This window comes from Leptopilina boulardi, unplaced genomic scaffold (assembly GCF_019393585.1).
Source record: "Leptopilina boulardi isolate dan_hultmark-lab unplaced genomic scaffold, ZJU_Lbou_2.1 LbouV2_31, whole genome shotgun sequence".
NCBI lineage: Eukaryota > Metazoa > Arthropoda > Insecta > Hymenoptera > Figitidae > Leptopilina > Leptopilina boulardi.
In genome coordinates, this window is record NW_026137874.1 from 61238 (window position 1) to 87004 (window position 25767).

General features: G+C 23.8%; 3 protein-coding genes across 6 annotated transcripts in view; 2 read left to right on the top strand and 1 right to left on the bottom strand.

Moving 5' to 3' along the window:
* Positions 1 to 48: 48 nt before the first annotated feature.
* The window catches only part of LOC127283225 (F-box/LRR-repeat protein 20), a 122236-nt gene continuing 96517 nt past the window's right edge, over positions 49 to 25767 (bottom strand). Inside the window, exons 1-9 of one of the 4 annotated variants that reach the window (XM_051307952.1) lie at positions 16163 to 16583; positions 10067 to 10306; positions 9233 to 9300; positions 9000 to 9129; positions 7613 to 8074; positions 7244 to 7435; positions 6411 to 6512; positions 6100 to 6315; positions 49 to 5842 (exon numbers count right to left, since the gene is read on the bottom strand). In XM_051307952.1, the coding sequence (XP_051163909.1) occupies positions 5735 to 5842; positions 6100 to 6315; positions 6411 to 6512; positions 7244 to 7435; positions 7613 to 8074; positions 9000 to 9129; positions 9233 to 9300; positions 10067 to 10306; positions 16163 to 16192 (1548 nt within the window). In that variant the 5' untranslated portion in view covers positions 16193 to 16583 and the 3' untranslated portion in view covers positions 49 to 5734. Of the gene's footprint in view, positions 5843 to 6099; positions 6316 to 6410; positions 6513 to 7243; positions 7436 to 7612; positions 8075 to 8999; positions 9130 to 9232; positions 9301 to 10066; positions 10307 to 11614; positions 11690 to 16162; positions 16584 to 25767 lie in introns of those variants that run through there. The other 3 variants (XM_051307954.1, XM_051307951.1, XM_051307953.1) reach the window with 3 other exon arrangements.
* LOC127283231 (zonadhesin-like) lies at positions 19390 to 21320 on the top strand. The gene is made up of 2 exons (XM_051307960.1): positions 19390 to 19514; positions 20193 to 21320. Exons 1-2 carry the CDS (start codon positions 19508 to 19510, stop codon positions 21179 to 21181), a joined length of 996 nt encoding a protein of 331 aa, XP_051163917.1. The 5' UTR covers positions 19390 to 19507; the 3' UTR covers positions 21182 to 21320.
* Positions 22523 to 24404, top strand: LOC127283230 (probable chitinase 10). Its single transcript, XM_051307959.1, has 2 exons — positions 22523 to 22656; positions 22791 to 24404. The coding sequence occupies exons 1-2, from the start codon at positions 22650 to 22652 to the stop codon at positions 23780 to 23782; spliced, it is 999 nt and encodes a 332-aa protein (XP_051163916.1). The 5' UTR covers positions 22523 to 22649; the 3' UTR covers positions 23783 to 24404.

Genomic DNA, 25767 nt, shown 5'->3' on the forward strand with positions numbered 1-25767 from the left:
AATTGAAAATAAAAAAATTAATATTGGAAAAAATTAAAATCATGTTAATTTGTCTCGAATATATTTTTATTGTACATACATTGATGAAAATATATACATGGTAAACTGCAGCTTATCGAAGCAGCGAAATGTCGATCTATGTATGTAATCAGCTACAAGTATCTGAAAATAAATATCTGTTTGATCATTTCAAAGAAGCGCATATTAAGCTCAAATTATTTTTTGCTCAAATAGGCCGAGTTGTTTTTCGAAAAAAAAAAAAAATCGAAACTAAATCTCTTTTCGTAGGTGATTAGTGTGTGTATGTGTATTTTTTTTTATTTTTCAGCCATTTTAATTAATTGGTCGAAATTTACGCCTCTCTGAGACTTTCGAATTTATGATGACAAACAGATATATACAGAATACTTTCGCCGATTTATAATAATATATATTTTTATATATATTTTTTGTTAACGTTCGTACGGTACCATCTTGCACAGCCAAACACTTGCTCAATCATTCGATTTATTTATTTATTTTTTTTTTTTCAACGATTCGTTCACACGATTTCACATTAATAGAGCAGCGGTGATCAATAAAATGACGGTGGTCGAAATCGTTAATAATGACAGTCAGACGAAATGGATTAATTAAATATTATTGTTTATATTCTTATTTTCATCAATCATCACAATTTTTCTGGTTCTGTTTTTTTTTCATTTTTTTTTTTTTTTATACTTGAAACGGAACCTTTCACGAGTCCTCGTACTTTGAAGTCAATAACATTTTTTTTTCTGATTTACAATTGCACTTTATTTACCACACTTGACTATTTCTAAAAACGGAGAGGAATAAAAAAAAAAATTTTTTAATTAAATAGAAAAAAAAAGTTCATAAGAAAATATTTCATACATTTTTTTCAAAAAAAAGAGAGAGAGAAAAAAATCCTACCTCTTTTTTTAATGTAAGAAAAATAATGTAAATCCCAAGGATTTTATGCCCGTGAGTTTTTTCCAAGAAAATATTTATTTTTTTGCAGAAAAATATATTGTAAGTTTCAATTTTTTTTTGGGCACCTTTGAATTTCACAGAAAAAACTCTCTTGATTCCTAGCATATTTTCACTTTGATTCCTGAGTTGGTATTGTAAATGAGTGCAATTGTAATAATCACATTTTAAAATCTCCTTCACTGTGAATTCAAAATATAAAACAAATTCGAGAGAGGGTAAAAAATATATTTTGCTTTCTTTTTTTTTTTTTTCTTTTTTTCTTTCCTAGATAAATTTAGAAGAAACATTGATTCGTTCTAGAACTGGTTCTGTCGTTTCCACCAAATTTTGAATTATGTATAGTTCAAAAATAGTATATTAGCTTCTTAATTCTCTCATTTGTGCTTTTCGAATCACAGTGAATAAAGATTAGAAGGTGAATTTATTTTTCAGAAAAAAAAACAACAATAAATATTCAAATATATGACACTTTTGATACTCGAAAGATGTCGTAATTATGACATTTTTTTTTTAATAAAGATAATGATAATTTGATTTTACATTTGAGGGGGAAAAAATTTTTTTTTTAAATAATTCGAAATAAAGTAAAGCGAAAGAACCGAAAAAAATTTATACATCGTCAAGAAAAAAAAAACTACTAATAGAAGAAGCGCAACATATTGAGAGAAATAAAAAAGAAATCTTGAAAGATAAAATTCAAGAAAGAATTGAAAGTCGAGTAAGGGACAATTTTCATTGTCTAAAGTTGTGCTCTAAGAAAGAAACTCGAAGAAGAAGAATTAAAAAATGAAAATAAAGTAAAGACAGAAGATTCCTTAAAAAATCCAAAACTTGAAATAGAAAAAAAAGCAATTGCACAATTAGAATTATTATTAGATAAAAATAAATGAAAAATTTGGCTTGGATTTACAAAAATATTTCAAAGAATATGTAATAAAAAATCCAAACATGGATCAAAAACTTGTTTGATTAATACATATCAATTAATTATGCCTTATTATTTATTGTAAAAATTTCTATAAATGGTAGAAAAAAAAATATTTTTTGTGCAAATATTTAAATTCATTAAAATTGTCAATTCTCGAAAATTATTCAAAAAATTACCATGAAAAAATTCAATATCTAGATAAAAATAAATTTTTATTTAAATTAGTTATTTCCTATAAAAAATTCTTCAAGAAAAAAAAATTTACAAAATTATTTTAACTTTTTTAATGTCATAAATACGACATCTTTAATTTTAAAAAAATTCACTCCTAATTGTTGCGTCTATTTGAACCTACTGTGGTCTCATTCCCAGAGTGGAATGAGTGTGGTATCAGTAACAAAAAAAAAATTATTAGCAAAATAAACAGAAAAATTTTCTAAATTACCAAAAAAAAAGTATAAAAAATAATTATTAAAAAGGGAAAAAATAATTATTTATAATAATCATTATTATAACTAAAAATTAAAACTATAATAGTTAAATAATAATTATTAATAATAATATAATTTATTAATATTAAGAAAAAAAAAATAAAAGAAAAAGCTGATAAAAATAGAAAAATGAAAAGTAGAAAAGTTACTGACAGAAGGAGATTGCACGCAATACCGGAAATCCTATCTGCAATTGTAGGATTTGACCGATATAATTGTACGTTTTGAAATTACACATACATATATATGTATCTGACTTCGTACGACACTTGACAATGATCACATATTCCTCTAAGGACGACATACAGCGTATAAAACATATCTTATCTATATTTTTTTTTTTTTTATGAAGTGTTGTATATCTATTATATTTTATCCATCCGTTTATTTTTTTCTTTTATGCCCTACAATTATCAGAGTACGTACACGCGGTACTCTCTTAAACGCTACCAAGGTTAGCAACCGATACTTTTTTTTTTTACTTTTTTCTTATTTTTTCTTTTTTTTTTTTTAATCAGAGACATTTAATTTAACCTAACGCGTTACGATTACGCTACAAGAGCATTTATTTATCTTTTCGCTCAATTTTTGCGTTGGCTCGATTTCTCACGTTATTTGAATGATAACTTATAGGGAGGATAACACAATTTTCCTATCACTCTCTCTCTCTCTCTCTCTTCCCACTTTCATTAAAATTAAAAAAAAAAAATTTATCAAAATCATGTCACATTACAAATGCCATTCATGATTTTATTGCAATTAATTATAAATTTATATAATTAGTCAATGAGAAAAGTTTTTCTGAGTTCAATTAAAAAAGAATTTTTCAAAAGAGGAGAATTCTTTTTGAGTTAAATTTAAAAAATTCTCGTAAGAAATATCAAAAAATTTAAATTTAAATCCTCCCTATTATACTTGTAGAATATTGCGAGTTTTTGTAATTTTGGTGTTGAATTAAAACAGTTTATGGTTCTGAATTGCTTGGTGTTGATTAACCAGAATAGAATTTTGTTAAATGACATTTTTTTTTTATCAATTAATGAATTTCTTTTCGTAAAAAGAATTTCTATCATCTACAAGTTTACATTTATCTAAAGTACTTTTTTTTCTCAATTCTTACAATAATTTAGAGAATTATTCGTTTACGAATTTATTTACTAAAGATTCTTGGAATATTTTTTTTTTATTTGAGAAGAATTCATTCAATTCTCTAAAAAAAAATTCATGAACCAGAATTTAAAATTTCATCACAGAACTTGAGAATCTATCACAAATGGAAAATTGAAACTAAAACTAGTTCATTTGAGTATATTTTTTATAATAAAATAATTTTTATCAGTTGAATTCTTTTTCTTTTTAATTTCTAAAATTTATTTTTCTAAATTCTCAATGATAAATTAGAGAAAAAAAAATGCAAATTCAAGAATCTTTGTAATTGAAAACTTTTTCTTGATAAGAAAAAAGTTTTTTGCATTTTCAATAATGTTTTTAGAATTTAAGTTATATATTAAAAATTCGTTATAACATTTAGAAAGCTTACAAATTTTAATTTACGATTATCGTAATTTTTTTTCTTTTCTTTTTTGGTTAAATGTTCCAATATATTTTTTTTTATATCGACACTTATAAGTGGGCAATATTTTTATTGCTCGTAAAAAAATTAATAAATATCTTTCTCAAATTAGAGAATTCTGTTTCAGTTCTCAAAAGCCAAGCATTTCGCAGTCTTAATTCAACATTTATCATTTTTTTTTTTGTGTTGAGAATAAATATATCTCTGCATATATGCAGACAATTATTTTTGAAGAGTAATCAAAACTGATCCTTTAATTCTCTTTATTTATTAAAGAAAAAATTCGCTTTTTCAAATTTCTGATTTTTTCCCACATTCTCTTGAACAAAAAATTAAAAATATTTTTTTTTTGTATATAATTCAAGAGAAGGAGAAAATTTATCGGCGACTTCTAAACTTTTTAGTTTATTAATTAATATGACAAATTACTTATTACTTAAAATTGTCATATTTTGATTAATTAAAAATTAATAATAATATACAAAAAAATTAATAAAATAAAAAATATTAATTATATTGTTAATAGTAAAATTAATTATTAAAACTGTTAATAATTAATTATAAAAACTGTCGCATTTTAGATTTCAAAAAACGAATTACAATCATTGAAAAAAAAAGATTAAAAATTTTGAGATACTCTTCAAAAAAATGAGTCTCACAAACTTTTACAAGTTCCATTGACGTTAAATAAATTCTCGAGAAATTGGAATTATAACGAAAATCTCGTAAATTCGTCATTGTTATCTTGTTTCACTTTTTTTGTTTTTTTTTTCTTACATGTGTATCTATGTAGTCTTAAGGAATAAAAATATCAGCGTTTTAATGCTGATAAATAATCAATCGAGTTTTTTTTTTTTTTTTTTTTTTTTTTTAACGCTTTGATTCGTTTGTCAGTCTGAACTCTCCAAAGTCCGTGTGTGATTTTTAGTCATGAAATATTAGTCCGGACATTTAGAAGGAGACGCTATAGCGTTTTGTGTGGGACATCTAAAATCCAGTCCATTAAGGATAGAAACATCGACTACCCTCAGATTATATAATATATAATAAGATCAAAAATACTAAAATGCATTTTTTTTTTAACGAACCACCAGTAGCACACAGCAAGGACAATATAACTTGACAGATTACAATATTATTTTTATCGTAATACTGTAAAAATACATTTCCCTTTTTTCTTTGCTATATTAAAAAAAAAAAAGAAAAAAAAACATTGTGCGACAAGAGACGTTATTAAAATACTGTCACCTATTGTCAGGACAATAGTCCAATTAATAGAGAAGTTGCGCCCAACTAGTAAAAACTAGTAACTGTATTTAAAAAAAAAAAGAAGAAAGAACTTATCTTTCGTGTAAATTAAATAGTATTAATAATAATTAACTAATTAATATTAATAATAAAATAATAAAATAGCTGCAAAAAATTTTTTGTGGCGATGGTGTGATGTCCTCGATGGTGTTTTTTTTGTGTTTCTTTATATTCTTAAACGATGATTGTATACTCGTTGCACTGGGTGGTTTTTGCGAAGAGAGAATAAAAGAAATTCGCATTTTATAGCAATGAGATGATGACAAATATGATCTGCAATCACTATTTTTGGGGAGGCAGTGAGCAGAACCATGTTGACAAATCTTGCCATTTTTCTGCGATTTGCAATTCAACGATAATTGCGAATCCGTGGCTTCCTTTATATTTTTTTTTTGCGTCATTCAGGACGAACTACAATCCATTTTTTTTTCCTTAAGGAAATCACAGAATAACGCAACATCGACAATATCGTTGCCGCGAGGCGCCAGCACTCGGAGGCGGTGTCACTGGTGCAAAATACGCGTGGACTTTTATATTCGGTAGATGAGTCTAAAATAAAATTATTATTTATTACGAAATTGGATTTTGAAAAATTAATTCTAAAAAGAAAAAAGAAAGAAAAAAAACAATTAATACAAAAAATACAAAAAATACAAAAAATTATTACTAAAGAATTAATAAAATCAAAATTAATACAAAAGAATTAATAAAATAAAAATTAATACGAAAAAAAAAAAATAAAAAAAAAATGTTTGAAAAAATGAGAGAAAATTTGAAATCAAAGAGGAAAATAGGTGCGAACGTACCCTGAGTCTGCGTATGCCATTTCTAGTGATTAATTGGCAGTCATAAAGCTCTATACGTTCCAGATTGTGACATGCTTGTAAAAGGTGATCTAGGCTAGCATCTGTGATGAGTGGACAGTTATCCAATTCTAAGACAGCGAGATGTTCCGCAGCACAAGGGGATAAAGCCAATTGCCGAATTCCCTCGTCGGTAATCAACTCACAATGCGACAAACTCTGTCAATTTAGATGAAATTTTATTTTTACATAAAAAAATAATTTTTTTTTTAATTAAAAATTATTTTTTTTACAAAAATTGAATTTTTTCTTACCAATTTCTCCAGTCTTGGACAACCCATTGCCAAATGAATAAGTGTTGTGTCCGTTATGAGAGTACATTCTTCTAAATCCATTTTTTCTAATAATCTGCAATTCTATTAAATAAATGGCAAATTATTTTTTTTTTTCAATTTAATTTGTAAAATTGATTTATTAAAAATTTAAATATAATTAATAATTTAATTAATTCATTTAAATATTTATTAAAAAATAATTTCTAAAAAATTAAAAAAAAACAATTAAGAAAAATTGGAAAAAAATTAAACAGAAATGGAAATTTTTTTTTTGAATTCAATTAGAAAATTTGTTTTAACATTTAAAAAATAATTACGTAATTAATAATTAGTAGTAGTAGTATTTTATTTAGACTCAATGGTCTATCCAAAAAATTTAATTTTTAAATTGATTTAATTTTAAAAAATAATTTTACGAATCTGAAGTATACGTAACGTTTATGATAAAAGAATTTTAAGGAAAAATTTTTTAAAATGAAAAATTCTCTAATTTTTTTGCCTAAAAAATATTTCTTAAAGTTTTCATTAATTAACAAATTATAAAAAAATATTTTTTAAGCAAAAAAAAATTATAGAATTTTTATTTTAAAAAATTATTTCTTAATAAATCGTTTATCATAAACTTTACGTACTTCAGCTTCGTATAATTTTTTTGTAAAAAATTAAAAGCAATTGCAATTAAGAAAAATTCGAAAAAATTAAATAGACATTTTTTTAATTCAATTAGAAAATTGTTTTAATATTTAGAAAAGAATTTTTTTTTTGTTTTTTTTTTTATAAGAATGGAAAATAATTTTTTTCGATATACGTACTCTGGCAAGTGCTTGGAATCCTGCATCGGTAAAATGATTGCAAGCAACACATTCCAAAACACTGAGAAGAGGACAATGTTGTGCCAATGTGACTAAGGATGCATCCGTTAGATTCGTACAATTTGAAATACAAACGTAATGCAAACGAGGACATCGTTCACTTAATTCCCTTACAGCGTCGTCGGTTATATTCTATTGAAACAAAACAAAATTATTCAAATTTTTTTTTATCACATTCCAAATCAAGTTTTTCACAAATAAAATTGAAAAAAAAATTTATTTTCAAATAAAATCAAAATTTATTTTTAAAGAGGCATTTTTTTTCTTTTTAATGAAATTAAAATTGAAATATTAATTTTAAAAAAATACCCTGCATTCGTGAAGATTAATTGCTTCAAGATTGGGACAATAGCGTGCTAAACATTTGACAGCCCTATCGGTGAGTTGTCGGCAGCCTTTACTTAAAAAGCTACGTAATTCAGGACAACCTCTTGCAAGTGCCTCAACACCATTATCGGTGAGTAATTCACACCATGATAAATTAATGTGTGTAAGAAGTGGACAACCTTTTGAGAGATCTTTTAATGAGATATCGGTTATCTCTGGACAAGAATCCAGATTCAGTCGTTGGAGCTTTGGACAATGACTACTTAATGCTCCGCAAGTAGCGTCAGAGATCTTTTTACATTGACTCAAATTAAGTTCCTCAATATTTGGACATGATTGAGCTAATGTTCGCATTGAAAGATTTCCAATACTTTGACATCCCCTTAATGATAATTGCCGTAAGAATCCTCCACATCGTCTTGAAATATTTTCTATAACTGGTCCCTGCGAAAAAAAAAAATTTACGAATAAAAAAATTTGCTGTTTAAAATAAATGAATTAGAAATTTTTGAATTTATTTAGAAAAAAAATTGACAGAAATTTTCTATTTAAAAAATTTACAATAAATAAAAATTGACTACAAAAAAAATGATTATTAAAAAATCACATAAATCAGGAAAAATTCTGGACCAAAAAAAATTAATCACGATAAATAATTTCTGTTATGAGTGGAAATAATAATAATAGAATTTTTAATATATTTTATATTAGAAAATTTATATTTTATATTTTAATATATAGTTTTTTCAATTTATATATTTTAATAATAATAATAATTAATTGTATTATAATAATCAGTTTCAAGAAAATTTGATTTTTTTTTATTAATCAAAAAATTTACGAAAAAAAAAAATTGCTGTTTAAAATAAACAAATTGATAGAAATTTTCTATTTAAAAAATTTACAATAAGTAAAAATTGAATACAAAAAAAATGATTATTAAAAAATCACATAAATCAGGAAAAATTCTGGACCAAAAAAAATTAATCACGATAAATAATTTCTGTTACGAGTGGAAATAATAATAATAGAATTTTTAATATATTTTATATTATAAAATTTATATTTTAATATATATTTTTTTCAATTTATATATTTTAATAATAATAATAATTAATTGTATTATAATAATCAGTTTTAAAGAAAATTTGATTGTTTATAATAGAAATAGAAATTGTTAATAGTAATAAAAATAATAAATAAATAATAAAAAATCATAAAATAAAAAATAAAAAAAATAAATAAATCATAAAATAAAAAAAAATAATAATAACAAATGAAACTGTGTGGTAACTGTGGAAAAAATGATTTATTTGATTATTCAATTATTGAAATAAATTTAGCTCAACCTACGAATGGCCTCAATTACCTCTACATCTCGTTGAAAGTCAAACAGATCAATCCTTTGCCAGTTAGATCCATCGAGAGCTAATACATTCCAGGCCTTGCTCACTTGGGCACATCGGCACAATGATACCACATCCAAGTACGACAAAATTCTAGAAAAAAATGCCAAAAAAATTTTATTGAAAAAAATTATTTTTATTGGAAAAAAATTATTTTCATTGAAAAAAAAAATTATTATTAATTATTATTATTTACCTGAGAAGTAATTCCTTTGGCAGTTTTTTATTAATTTGGGCCTCGTCATCGTGAAAAACCCATGTCAGCTGAAAGAAAAAAGAAATTTTTTTTTTTATTTTTTTCATTTTTTTATACACAGTAAAAATAAATCTGATCAAAATATATAATGAGAGAAAATTTTTGATAGAGAATTCTAGATTTTTTGTTCTAATATAAGTATACACTGGAACCTCTATCGAGAGATATTCGATTGAGAGCAACCTAAAAAAGAAATTTCTATACGAATATGGAACGAAGGAGGAAATTTATCGAAAAAAAAAAATGCCAATTCCCTATTTTGATATCGAGTCCAAATTTATAATTAAATAGAAGTTCCAGTGTGTATAAGGATATACAACCAGAAAAAAATTTTTTTTTACCAACGAAATTGGAATTAAATATAAATTATAAAAAAAAAAATATTTTTCTCAAAGCTAAATATTATAATTCAAATAAAAAAAATTTTATTGATTGAAATAAATTAATAAATAAATTATTTATTTAAATAATTCATTTATTAATTTATAAAAATTTTAATTTTTAAATTTGGTTGTACAAATTTTCTTTGATGCAAATAAAATATTTTTGCATAGAAAAAAATTGTTATAATAAAATTCATATTAAATTTATTTAAATAAATATTTTGAAATTTAACCTTGGAGAAAAATATTTAATTTTTTTCATAGAAACGAGTGGTTTTTTTTTTGAGGAGACAACGAAACATGAAATGTGTAAATTAAGGAAACAAAAAAATGATGAACGTCAAAAAGAAAAAACGACATTTTTTTTTTTTTTGAGAGAGAGGAAACGAACCTGCATATAAGACTGCTTCATAGTGGCAACTGGATTGTTGTGAGAATGCGATTGGGACGTATAGTAATTGCCTTGATGATGATGATGATGATGGTGGTGGTGATGATGAGGTTGATGATAATGATGATACGAAGGATGTTGCTGTCTCCACCATTGACCACCGGTACCTGATTCTTCGACCGGTTGTACCCCTTGACCGACTTGGCCCCCTCCGCCCACTCCTACTCGACTTACTTTTTTCTATAACACATAGCCCAATTTTTTTTTTTTTCGTTTTTCTCTTAATAAAAAAAAAAATCCTATTTCTCCTTTTTCCAACTTTACACAATAAAAACTATAATTGCGATTAATCCTGATCTTCATTTGTCGAGGAAACTCTATTTAATGTCATTTGTCTTTTTCTCTTGTTTTCACACAAATAAGAAATTTTTTTTTAATTTCTTTGAATTCAATAAAAATATATTTGTCTCAGAGGTAAATAATTATTTATTTATTGCAAAAATAATTTTTTTTGTAATATTACTAATTAATAAATTAATTTACTAATCAATTTATTAATAATTAATAAATTAATTTATTAATCAATTTAATAATAATTAATAAATTAATAAAAATAATATATTAATTAATTAATAATTAATTTATTTATTTATGTAGTAAATACAATTTTTTATTTTAAAAAAAAAAATTAAAATTGGTACAAATATATTTTTTTCTCACGGATTATAAAAAAGCCGAATTAAAAATAATTTTTTAAAAATAAAATTAAAATTTAATTACATATTTATTATAATATAAAAATAATTTTTTTTTGTAATATTACTAATTAATAAATTAATTTATTAATCAATTTATTAATAATTAATAAATTAATTTATTAATCAATTTAATAATAATTAATAAATTAATAAAATAATATATTAATTAATTAATAATTAATTTATTTATTTATGTAGTAAATACAATTTTTTATTTAAAAAAAAAAATTAACATTGGTACAAATATATTTATTTTTCTCACGGATTATAAAAAAAGCCGAATTAAAAATAATTTTTTTAAAAATAAAATTGAAATTTAATTACCTATTTATTATAATATAAAAATATTCCGTATTAATAATAAACTGTTTTTTTTCTGCCAAATCAACAAATAAACGTTGTTTTCTTCTGAATTATTTAAAAACAAAAAAAAATGTCTTAATAAACAATATTACATCGTAGTTGCTTCGAAAAGCAATTACTTTTTTTTTCTCAAACGACGATAAAACAGATTTATCAAAGTGCGAATAATAAATAAAAGAATGATCGGTTTAAGAGATTTTTTCTTGCTGCTTCTTAAGAAGTTATTTACTGATTTTAATCTCAGATAAAAATAAATCAAACAAATTTTTACTAATACTTTTTCAAAAAAAAAAAAAAAAAAAAATGAAAAAAAGATCAATAAATTTTTTTTTTATTAAATTCCACTATTTTCCGCTACATAATTTTTAAAAATTTGATATAAAAATTACCCTTAAAAAAAAATAATAAAAAAAAAAATTCCATTCACCTTGCGTTCACAGCTGATAAAGTAACCTTCGAGTCCGTTACACTCGTCCAACAACTGGTGTGTTAATAGATTGAAGTTTTGCCAACGATAAATGTAATCTTAGTGATAATTTTTTTTCTTTTTCACGAAATGGAATATATTAGGTAATTTATGTGCATTTTTGTTTAACAAACTTAGTTAACAATTACCAGTACTTTAAACATTTTTTTTTTTTTTACTTGAAATCAAAAGAAATGAATATTTACAATGTCAAGAATATATTTTGTCGATTTAACCTACTTTTTTAAAAATAAATTTATATATATAAAACAAATGATGATGATTGTATTTAAGGTCATAAAATCAACCACCCTTGGAGACAAGGAATTTTTGGCAATTTATGTTAATTAACAAAAAAAAAAAAAATTGTTGAAATCATATATTTTAGGAAAAAAAATAAAAAAAAAATTTATTATATAAAATTAAAAATATTATAAATAATTTATTTAAATAATAAAATATATTCTAGTATATAATATATTTTATTATTTTATTATTTTATTAATTGGATTACATTCATTAAAAAAAATTATTGTTAATTAATTTACCATTGATTGATTTTTTGCTACATAAATTTTTAATTAAAATTATTTTTCTAATTTATTAATATTTTCATAAATTGTTTACACAAATTCAAATTTAGAGAATTATAATTAATTTATAGTGTAATTAATATATAATTAATATATATAATATATTATTATTATTTATATATAATTAATTTTAATGTAATTAATAAAAAAAAATGATTAATATTACAATAATTATCAATAAAATATGAAAAATTTTCAATAATATTTTAAAATTCTATTAATTTAACACTTTATTAAATACATTCCACATTGTATGAGAAAAAAACATTAAGATTTTCAAAAGAAAAAAAATATATATTTACAGGAAAACATATTACAAAGATAATAAAACATGCAATTAGCACATTTTTAATTACTATTTATAATGAATGTATGTACAATAAATGTAATTATATTTTTTTTTTGCAATTCAAAATTTACAATGAAAAATAAAAAATTTCAAAATAAATGATCTTGGGGTAGAAAAGATTTTGTGAAATCTTGTTCATTGAGAGAGAAAAAAAAAATAGTAATATAATAATAAAAAGCTGCTTTATTTGAGGGGTAAAAAGTTTCATTTTAACAGTTTTTGTCACATGAAAATGGAAAGAGAGAAAAATGCAGACAATGCTTTTACCCATGTCTCTTTATCTATTCTCTCAGTCCCCATGCTAAGATTTCTCTCATATATAACGATATACTTATCCTAAAATAGAATCTTTTTTAAACGACCCCCCTCAATTTTCTTCACTTTTCAAAATATTACAAATATATTAATTTTCAATTTTTTAATTATTGAATAGCAAAATTTTTTTTCATTATTCTACAAAAAATTGAAAATATATAAAAATACTTTTTGATAAATAAAAATTAATAAAAAATAAATTAAAAAAAAAAAAATAATAAACATCAATAAATATTTTACTTACTAAATAATAAAACAAAATTAATTATTAAAGAAAATATATTTTATTTAATAAATAATAAAATAAAATTAATTATTGAAGAAAATATATTTTATTTAATAAATAATAAAATAACATTAATTATTAAAGAAAATATATTTTATTTACTAAATAATAAAATAAAATTAATTATTAAAGAAAAAATATTTTATTCAATAAATAATAAAATAAAATTAATTATTAAAAAAAAATTGTTTTTAAATACATTTTTGTATTGAATTAAAATTGAATAAATTTTTTTTCAAAATTATCTGCTTTGATTTTTAAATTTTTTAAAAAAAAATGGTATAATTTTAACGATTTTTTTACAAAATTATATAAATTATAATTATGCATATAAATTATATAATTTGCATATTTATTATATAAGAAAAATTATTTATTAACTGTTTACATTTTACGAAAGCAAGGAAATTGGATAAATAAAAAAAAGAATTCCTATAAAACGGTAACAGGTAGAAAAAAATAAAACAAAAGGTATATTTCATTAAGATAATATTTATTTATTTTCATAATTTTTCAAATTCTTTTTTTTTGTTAATAAAAAGCAGAAGTATTTTATTCATTGAATAACATCTTTAAATACTGTTGTTTAATTCTAAAATTAATATATTCAATTTACCTGTATATATATATATATATATATATATAGACTTTATAATTATATAAATTCAAGAGAGAAAATCTTGATTATATATATATATATATATTGTGAAAATGATTAAATGTATATTTATGAGAATTCGATATTTATATATAATTCCCTGTGTTGAATTATTATACAAGACTTGTTATTTATAAATATATTAATAAATAATAAACAGTTTTAGTTAATTTTCTCTTGAACTTTTGACTTCACCTTATCCGCAAAAATGTCAATTTTCATTAACGATAATGGCATTTTTACATTTTCCAATATGTTCAATTTTTGTAATTTTTTTTTTTTTTTTTTTTTAACAAAAATTCTTTTTTAAAAATTATTTTAATTATCAAAATTATTAAAATTGGTAAAATAATTGTTTAAATTTTGTTATTTTGTTTAATATTTAAAAAATTTTTTTTGGTATTTAGTATATATTGCGTATATATTTTTTTTTATTTTCGTTATATAATTATATAATTTTATTTATATATTCCAGATTTATATAATTAATTTAGTATATAAATTTATATCTTCTTACACTCAGAAAAAAAAATTCGTTTGAAGCAACCAAATTTTGGTTAAATCAACAAAATAAATGCATTGGTATACAGTTAACCAAACCATTGGTTGCATAAACCAAACATTTATTCAGCTCAATGAAATTTTTTTTTTGTTCAACAAATTTATTTATTTTATTTTTTTTTTTATTTTTATTCAGTAAAGTAAAATTAAAATAAACCAAACATTTATTTAGATCAAATAAATATTTATTTGAATTAAACAAAAAAATAAATAAACAATAAAAATTTTGTTTTGCTCCAATTTTTTCTAAATTCTGTAATTAATAATTTTAGTTTCGTGTTTTAGTTAAAAAGGACCAAAATTTTCTTTGTATAAAATTCAACAAAAACAAAAATTTTCCATTTCTTTGTGTATTATAGAAATACAAATTTTTTTTTATATGTATATAAATATTTATTATTATTATTATTATTATTATATTCTTATTTTTTTTTTATAAAATATAAATAATTAAAATAATACTAAAAATTGAAAAGAAATTTGAATGTTTGTGATTTAGGAATATAAATTTAGAAAAAAAAGTTTAAAAAGCAAAAAAAAAAAAATTTTTTTTATTTTTCTTTGTTCATTTCTTTATTGTTTCTTTTATGATTCATTTTGATTCCAATTAGAAGCACTTTAATAGCACGGATGCTACCACTTTGACAATATAAGAAATATGTAATTTTTTTTTTTGATTTCTTTTTTTTTTTATATATATAAATATATCGAGGATAATCAAAAGAAAATGACAGACATTGTGCAGAAAATTTAAGATTACATGCCGAGCGCATAATTTGATATGTGTACAAATACACTTAGAACAAAAAAAAAAAAAAAAAAAAAATATTTAAATATATATATATACTATAAAGGAAGATCAAAACATGCAGTCTTACGGCGTAGTCTCACTCTCGATCGACGCAAAATTATTGTCCTCCCTCCCCCATTATTTATCGCCATTTGTTTACCCGTGCACGAGTCATTTTTCAATTTTTTTTTTATTATATTGAAAAAAAAGTTATCTCAATTTTTATTAGTTTTTAAAAATAGGAAATAAATTTTTGACATTTTGACACAAATGACAAATATATATATATATATATATATATATATATATAGCAACGATGACAACAATGAAAACAATAAAAATATTAGCAAACAAAAAATTTGCAATATATTCTACGACAAAAAAAAGCGGAAGAAAAAATTAAAAAATCCAAACATCGAGAACAAAGGAGGTGAATGGAAAAAAAACTATTTTCCCTTTTTTTTTTTTTGAAAATAAAATACCTGAGAATATTAAAATTTTTGGGTAAAATTGAAACGAGAAATTAAAAAAAAAAAAAAAAGAGTAATTACAATGATAATAAAAAGAAATATTGTTTTGAGGACGAGAACAAAGGACGGGTTCGTGTGAGCAAGAACACACGGTCGATGGTGGAAAATGGAAGGTAGCAACAGTAGTTGAGAATTGAAAAAACATGAAATGATTCATGATTATTGTTGAATAAATTGAATTATAATGAAGAAAAATAATTTCTAATGTGATAAAAAGAAATGATGAGATATTTCATTATCAGTTAAAAGCAATACAAACGTCAGGGGAGCAAATCAGCTGTTCGCCTTAGCAATGACAACATTGAACATACGACCCCGTGCTCTCTCTTTTATCTCTCTCTCTCTCTCTCTCTCTCTTTCTCTCTTTATAAACTTCTATGTGACGAATGACAACATAAAAAATGACCCTGAATCCATTTGGACTTACCTCGAGCCTCGTCCGCCCGGAGTGTATCATCCTTTTGCGTCGCGTTATTTTGCAAATTATTCCGGGAACACCCGCACAAAGTGTGTGAAAAAAAAAAATTTCTTCTCTCTCTCTCTCTCTCTTTCTCTTTAATATTTGTTTCCAACCGATATCAAAGTCGTCGCTATGCACGACCGATAGAAATGGCCGGTCGAGTCTACCCGCTGAATACTGTGATGTTGTGGGGGGACTACTTTAGGGGTTTCGAGACAGTCAAGAATCGTATCCAATTGGATGAGGGGATGAATGGGGCAAAGGGGGGATAAGGGAGATTGAAAATTCTCTTGAAACCAAAAAATAATGATGTGCGATTGGCGGTTAATAGTTGACTTAGCGACAGTACAGCCAATCGTCATTCGTCTCTCTATTGTTTATACTTGGTTCATGTTATTCATTGGTCGTTGGGGACTTTGAAGTTGATTTTTTCTCTTATCAAAAAAAAAAAAAAAAAAAAAAAAAAAAAAAAAAAAAAAAAAAAAAAAAAAAAAGAGAGAAAAATAGAATAAATGTGATAAAATGCGCCTCACAACGTTCGTGCACTGAAGTAAATTGTCGATGATTTTACTTTTGGAGTAACATTGTAGATGTGATGTAAAATACCCGCGGTTGATATGTTACCATCGTGCCTTACCATTACTTTATCACTTCGTCATTTATCACTTGTAGAGTGTAAGAGAAACTAGAGAGAGAGCAACAGTACAGTGGCACATTGATATTTCATGTAGAATTCTACATTATCGACATTATTATTATTGACAGAAAATTTAATTTCAAATTGTTAAAAAATTAGCAAAAAAAGTTGTTTTTTTATAATGATTATAATTATAATCATCAAGTATGATTTGATTTTATTATTTTATTTATTTTATTATTACTTATTTATTAATCAAATAAATTAAAAAGAAATCCAAAATACTAGGTCGGACATTTTGAATTTCGAAAATCCGATGTCAAATTCGTAATCAGCGACCCAAAAAACCCCCGAGAAACAAATTTCAGGCGAATTCGACGAATTTTTAAAAAAATGTCCGCCATATTGGATCCGCCATTTTGAATTTTGAAAATCCGATATCAGATTCGGAATCAGCGACTCCAAAAACCCCCGAGTAACAATTTTTGAGCGAATACGATCATTTTTTGAAAAACGGTCCGCCATATTGGATCCACCATTTTGAATTTTGAAAATTCGTTATCAGATTCGTAATCAGTGACCCCAAAAACCCCCGAGTAACAAATATCGGAGGAATTCAATGATTTTTTAAAAAAATGTCCGACATTTTGAATTTTGAAAATTCGATATCAGATTCGTAATCAGCGACCCAAAAAATCCCCGAGTAACAAATTTCAGGCAAATTCGACGAATTTAAAAAAAAATGTCCGACATATTACATCCGCCATTTTGGATTTAGCAAATACGAGGTCAGATTCGTAATCAGCGACCCCAAAAACCCACGAGTAACAAGTTTCAGGTGAATTAGACGAATTTTTAAAAAAATATCTGTCATATTGAATCCGCCATTTTGAATTTTGAAAATTTAATATCAGATTCGTAATCAGCGACCCCAATAACCTCTGAGTAACAAGTTTCAGGTGAATTAGAAGAATTTTCAAAAAAAAAATTCCATCATATTGGATCCGCCATTTTGAATTTTGCAAATCCGATATCAGATTCGTAATCAGCGACCCCAAAAACCCCCGAGTAACAAGTTTTAGGCGAATTCGACGAATTTTTAAAAATATGTCCGCCATTTTGAATTTTGAAAATCCCATGTCAAATTCGTAATCAGCGACCCAAAAAATCCCCGAGTAACAAATTTCAGGCAAATTCGACGAATTTAAAAAAAAATGTCCGACATATTTGATACGCCATTTTGAATTTTGAAAATCCGTTATCAGATTCGTAATCAGCGACCCCAAAAACCCCCGCGTAACAAATATCGGAGGAATTCAATGATTTTTTAAAAAAATGTCCGACATTTTGAATTTTGAAAATTCGATATCAGATTCGTAATCAGCGACCCAAAAAATCCCCGAGTAACAAATTTCAGGCAAATTCGACGAATTTAAAAAAAAATGTCCGACATATTACATCCGCCATTTTGGATTTAGCAAATACGAGGTCAGATTCGTAATCAGCGACCCCAAAAACCCACGAGTAACAAATTTTAGGCAAATTCGACAAATTTTAAAAAAAATGTCCGCCATTTTGAATCCGCCATTTTGAATTTTGAAATTCCGATATCAGATTCGTAATCAGCGTCTCCGAAAACCCTCGAGTAACAATTTTTGAGAGAATACGATAATTTTTTGAAAAACGGTTCGCCATATTGGATCCGCCATTTTGAATTTCAAAAATTCGATATCAGATTCGTAATTAGGGACCCCAAAAACCCCCGAGTAACAAATTTTAGGCAAATTCGACGAATTTAAAAAAAAATGTCCGCCATTTTGGATCCGCCATTTTGAATTTTGAAATTCCGATATCAGATTCGTAATCAGCGACTCCGAACACTCGAGTAGCAATTTTTGAGCGAATACGATAATTTTTTGAAAAACGGTTCGCCATATTGGATGCGCCATTTTGGATTTAGAAAATCCGAGGTCAGATTCGTAATCAGCGACCCCAAAAACCCCGGAGTAATAAATATCAGAGGAATTCGAAGATTTTTTAAAAAAATGTCCGCCATATTGGATCCGCCATTTTGAATTTCAAAAATTCAATATCAGATTCGTAATCAGCGCCTCCAAAAATCTCCGAGTAGCAAATTTCAGGCGAATTTGATGATTTTTTTAAAAAAATGTCCGCCATGTTGGATCCGCCATTTTTGAATTTCGAAAATTTAACTTCAGAATCTATGAAATGCATTTATAATGATTGATTTAGGTGAAAATTGATTTGAATTAATAAATTTTCTTTTGTAATAAAATTTTTTTTGAAATGTAAACATATTATAAACATTTTGTGCTTATTTGTTTTGTTTTTTTTTTATTTTTAACCATGAAATTTTTAGTAAATTTTTTAGTTATCAATAATTGTTTTCAAGTATGATAAGTAGAGGAATTTCTATGTTTTCCAAATTTCGATAATTATCTGTAAAATAATTATTATATATTTATCCATCAAGTAGTTTTTTTTTATTTTTTTTTTTTTTTTGATTTAGTTGATACGATAATAATCGCTCTATTAATCAAGATAACGTGATAGTTTATAAAAGAGACAAAATTTTGGCAATTATAATCATTTAGTTTTCTAACGTTGTATTAGAAATAATTGGTGATAATTTGCAAAAAAAAGGGTTCCTCACTATGAATGGTAATTATTTTTGTTATTATAGAAATCAAAAAATTTAGAAAATCAAAAATGAAGGTTTTAATTTTAATCTAATTAATTATTCAATAAATTTTTAAATTTCCTTATCTATTCTATAATATTTAAAAGTCGAATACTTTTTATTCTCACAGATTAATGAAATTAGTAAATTAATTTTTTTTTATTTATCAGATGTTTATAAATAAATCCACTTTCAAAATATTAATAATTTATTCTTTTTTTTCAAACCGATTTTTTATTAATTCTATCAAAAAGATAATTTCATTTCTAATAATTATTATAATCATTTTTACTTTAATATATTAAAAATCAATTTTTAAAATTTTTAAATTGTTCCAAATAATTTTTTAGTTATCTATATGTTTCTGCAAATGATAAAAATTAATTTAATACAATGTACATTGATCTGATATTTATCATTCGTGTTAATCAAAACTTATAGATAAATAGTTATATATATATATATAGACAATAAATAAAATACCACGAATAAAATGAATTTTTTCTCATTATCAAAAAAATTTTTAATTATTAGATTCCATTAATTAGTTAGCACAATATGTATTTTACTAATTTTTAAAATCTCATTAAAAATAATTTCGTAATACAATATTATAGAAATTGTTTTTTTTTCACAAAATTTTCATGTTCTTGTTGCAGAAATATATTTTATTGCTGTTCTTGTAACAATAGCAGCAACAAAAACAGTTGACGCATATTATCCAGGCGAAAAGCCAATACTATCTGTACCTATTGAATGTCCAAAAACAAATTCAGGACCTGCAGTGCATATTGAGGACAAATCAGATTGCACAAAATTTTTTAAATGTAATTGGGGCCAAAAAGTTCCGTTTGAATGTCCATATAGTTCTCAAATTAAAGGAAAATTACATTTTAATAAATATTTACAAGTTTGTGATTGGCCTTGGAATGCTGGATGTGATTTAGCATCAGATACTACTAAAAAGCCAACAACTACTACTAAAAAGCCAACAATAATTACCAAAAAGCCAACAACAACTACTGAAACGCCAACAACTACTACTAAAAAGCCAACAATAATTACCAAAAAGCCAACAACAACTACTGAAACGCCAACAACAACTACCAAAAAGCCAACAACAACTACCAAAAAGACAACAACTACTAAAATTCCAGAAACTTCCGTAGAATGCCCCAAAGGAAAAAAAGACCTGAAAATCCCTGACAAAAATGATTGTACAAGTTATTTTATATGTCATGATGATGGCACTTCAGATAAAGTAAAATGTGAGGATGATACTGTTTTTGATCCAAGCAGCCTGTTGTGTGATTGGGACGATGGAACAATTTGTCAAAAGCAATCATCAACACCAAAGCCAAATTCTCAAAAAGAATGTCCCGATGTCGATGATCCTAATCATCCAATAATTTATCCACACGAATGTCAATGTGATATTTATTATACTTGTCAATATGGTAAACAAATTAAAGAGAAATGTCCTGAAAATCATGGATTTGATGTGAAAAGAAAAATTTGTCTTCCTATATCACAAGTTGAATGTATTAAATTTAATGCAAATGAAAATAATCAAACTGTATCAATTGATAAACAACAATTGAATAATGAAAAAAATTCATTTTTTCAGAAATTATTTCATTGGAATTAATAATTAATTTTAATCATATAGTTTATATTTATTTTGTTATATAAATAATACCGAAATAGTTATTACCGAAATAGTTAATACCAAAAATAATTAACTATATTGTAAAAATATTTAATAAAAAAATAAATAAATAAGAAAATACATTTCTTTACCTTTATTCCCATGTGAGTGGCAATATAATTATCGAAATAAGATTATAAATAAATATAAATCAATTTGAGGCGCATGATTATTGTCTAAAGATCATTAGTCAGAATTTAAATTTTATCAAATTTCATTTGTCATAATTAGTTTTGAGCCGAATTTTTATTTATTCGAATTAGTATTTTGCATAATTTTCATCAAATCGATTTTCGGTACAATTACATAATTTTTATATAACCGAAAATTTACTTTACAGAATTTTTATTTGTTCTAATTTTTTATTTTTCAGAATGTTTATTTGCTCGAATTTTCATTTAACATAATAGGCATTTTAAAGAATTTTTATTGGGTAGAATTTTTACTTAACCGAAAAATCATTTAATAGAAAATGTCCGAACATAAACAATCGACAGAAGTATTTCGGCGCGATTTTTAAAATCAACCAATCACAATTTTATGGATAATTTTTGATTGGTTGATTTTAAAAATCGCGCCGAAATCTTTCTGTTGTTTGTTTGTTCGGCCATTTGTAAATTCGGACAAATGAAAATTCTATCAATTAGAAATTCTATTAAATGATTTTTTGGTTAAGTAAAAATTCTGTAGTATGAAAAATCGGTTATATGGATATTATATCAAATAATAATTCGAACAAATGAAAATTTATTTGAATGAATAAAATGAAAATTCTATGCAATGAAATTGTATCCAATAAAAATTCTTTAAAATGCCTATTATGTTAAACGAAAATTCGAGCAAATAAAAATTCTGTGCAGTGAATTTTCGGTTATATAAAAATTCTATAATATAGAAAATCGGTTTGATGAAAAATTATACAAAATACTAATTCGAACAAATAAAAATTCGGCTAAAAACTAATTATGACAAATAAAAATCCGATAAAATGTAAATTTTGACTAATGATTTTTAGAACATGCGCCCCATCAATTTTTATTTCTAGGATGATAAAAAAGGTAGGTCATAAAGCTTTTTCTTATATCAATTTTTAATGAATCTAATTATTAAAAAATATATATATTTGGGGAGAGAAAAATATTTTTTTTTTACTAGAACGTAATGAAAATGTTTCTTTTCTTTTTAAAATAATTATTCATTAATTTTCTCATGAATAACCAAAATATATTTGTTTTCTTAGAATAAATTCTTTGCATCAGTATTATATACGATAATTATCCGCGAAAAAACAATATTTGCGATAACGTCCGAGTTTATAAAAGAGAAAAAATTTTCATGATCACTATCAGTTACTTTTTGGACTTAGTATTAAATTAATGGTGACAATTCGCAAAAAGGGATTCTTATCATGAATAGTAAGATTAAAAAATGGAATTTTATTTAATTTCAATAATTATACTTTTGGAAAATTTTCATTTTTCTTATTTTTAATTTAAATTTTAATGTTAAATCTGAAAAATTAGAATTTTTTTAAAATTTCTTGTTACAGAAATATATTTTATTGCTGTTATAACAATAGCAGCAACAATAGTTGAAGCCTATTATCCAGGCGATAAGCCAATAAAGCCAGTACCTACGAAATGTCCAAAAACAAATACAGGTGATGCAGTTCATATTGCGCATGAAAATGATTGTACAAAATTTTACAAATGTGATTGGGGCAAAAAAGTTTTGTTCGATTGTCCCTTTATGAATGAAAAGAAAGAACGATTGCACTTTAATAAAATTTTACAAGTTTGTGATTGGCCCTGGAGTGCTGGATGTGAAGATGATGATGATAATGATGATCATTCAACAACAACTGAGGAACCAACAACAACGACAACTGAGGAACCAACAACAACAACAACAACAACTGAAAAACCAACAACAACAACAACTGAAGAACCAACAACGACAACAACTGAGGAACCAATAACAACAACACCAACTGATGATTTTTATACACCATCATCAACAACTCCTATTATAATAATTCCCGATGAATGTCCCAAAGGACCAGGAGCGGATGAAGTTAAAATTCCCGACAAAAATGATTGTAAAAGTTATTATGTTTGTCATAAAGATGGCACATCACATAAGGAAACATGTGAGGAAGATTATGTTTTTGATCCAAGACTTCAGATGTGTGATTGGGACGATGGAACAATTTGTTCCAATTTTTCAACAACAACATCAACAACAACACTTAAACCAACACCAAAACCTGGTAAATGTCCACCAGTTGATAATCCAAATAAACCTATTTATTATCCACATGAATGTGATTGTAATCTTTATTATGTATGCGAGAATGGTAAAGAACTTAAAAAATATTGTCCTGAAGATGAGGGTTTTGATTTGAAGAAGAAAAAATGTGTTCCAATGTCAGAAGCTCATTGTGTCGTGAAAGTAATAGTTAAAGAATTTATACCAACCAATAATAATGAAAAAATAACTACAAAAGATTCATTTTTTTATAAACTCTTTCATTGGAATTAAACACATAATGTGCAATAAACATCTATATCAATTGTAAAAAAAAAATATATATTTATTATTATATTTCATTTAGTATTAATTATTTAGTATTAAAAGTATTTATAATAAAGAAAAATTTCATTTATCATTTATTTGTTTCTAATTAATAAAACAATAGTTTTCAATGTATTTTATTATAAATACTATATACTTAAATATATGTATTTAAATATTATTTTTATAAAGCGCAATTATTTATTACTAAATATGTTTGTATTACAATTATTAATTTCATTCAATTAAATATAAATAAATAATATCTAACATGTTGTAATTAATTAATGTATATGTGACACGCTCTCTGAAAAAAGGGACCCTAGAAGCAAAAAAAAAATTATAGGTTATGTTTTAAAATTTCGAAGTGAAAATAAGAAGATCAATTTTCAATACAAATTATTGATATTTAAATCCAAAATATTTAATAAAAACTGATTTTTATTTTATAATAAATAGAAAGAAACTTTTAATCAAGGTAAAATTATCGTAAACATAACCTATAATTCGTTTGCTTCTAAGGTCCCTTTCTTTAAAGCGCGCCACATTTAAAAGCGTATAAATAAATCAACAATTAGTAGAAATATTATTAATTTTTTATCAGTGCGACTAATTTTTTGCTATATCAAAGTAGTTATTATATCAATTTATAAAATTAATTTATATGATTTAGAATTTTATTTGAATTTATATATATATATATATATATATTAATCATTCTTTAACAATATATTTATTAATAGAAAAATATAAATAAATATTATTAAATATAAAAATCACTAATAAGTATTAAATTAATTAATTATTCCTTTAATTAAAAAAAATATTAAAGAAAGTACGACTTTTTTTGGTGTATATAACCTCAAATAAAAAAAAATTCTTTATTTCATTTATACATTTTCTTCAGTATAATTTTTTCAAAGATAAAAAGAATGAGACATAAATAGAGATAAATAGTTAATTTATCAAAAAAAATGACGATTTTCAATGTCTCTTGTTTAAATAGATTCATCATTTTGACACTTTTGAAAATTCAATAATCTTCATTGAACATAGAGGAAATATTCTAGATTTAAGTATATAATGCATCCATTTATAAGAACATAATCCATGCATTTTATTTTTTAAATAAAGTAGTATAATATTTTTAAAATAATAATAATAATAATAATAATAATAATAATAATAATAATAATAATAATAATAATAATATTCTTAAAATAAGAATAATTAATTTGTAATTGTTTATTATTTGAGAAAAATTATCTTACTGTAAAAATAAAATTATATTAAATTATTTTAAGAATATGAGTCAATTATATATTCTTAGAATTAGAATGTCGTTTTTTTTTTATTATATCAAAATATTATATCAAAAAATGAGTCATTATCAGTTCGAATTGATTTTGCGTGTTACAAATTTATAAATTTAAGCTTTTTAACGATTAAAGATATTGTTAAGAATTTTTTTTAGATAAAAAGTATTTTAATCGATGATATTCTGTTGAATTTACTAATTTTAGAAAAATTTAGAAGAAATTATTATTTTCAATAAAATTTAAAGATAAAACTAGGTCGCGGAATAGGTAAAATTAAATTACGCAATTCACAAAATAAAATCGTGAAATTCGCGAAATTAGGTCACGATATTCGCGAATTTAGGTTACAATCTTCGCAAAAGTATAGGTCGCGAAATTAAATCATGATATTCGCGAAACTAGTTCGCGGAATTCGCGAATTTTGGTTACGAAATTCGCGAAACTATTTCGCGGAATTCGCGAATTTTGGTTACGATATTCGCGAAAGTAGGCTGAATAGTAGCTGAATTCGCGAAATTAAATAGTCAAATTAGACCTATAATATATTAATTTACAACAACAATCATCAAAGATTAATCTCTACTATTCTAAAGATTATACAATCACTATTATAAAAAATACCATGATTAAAAT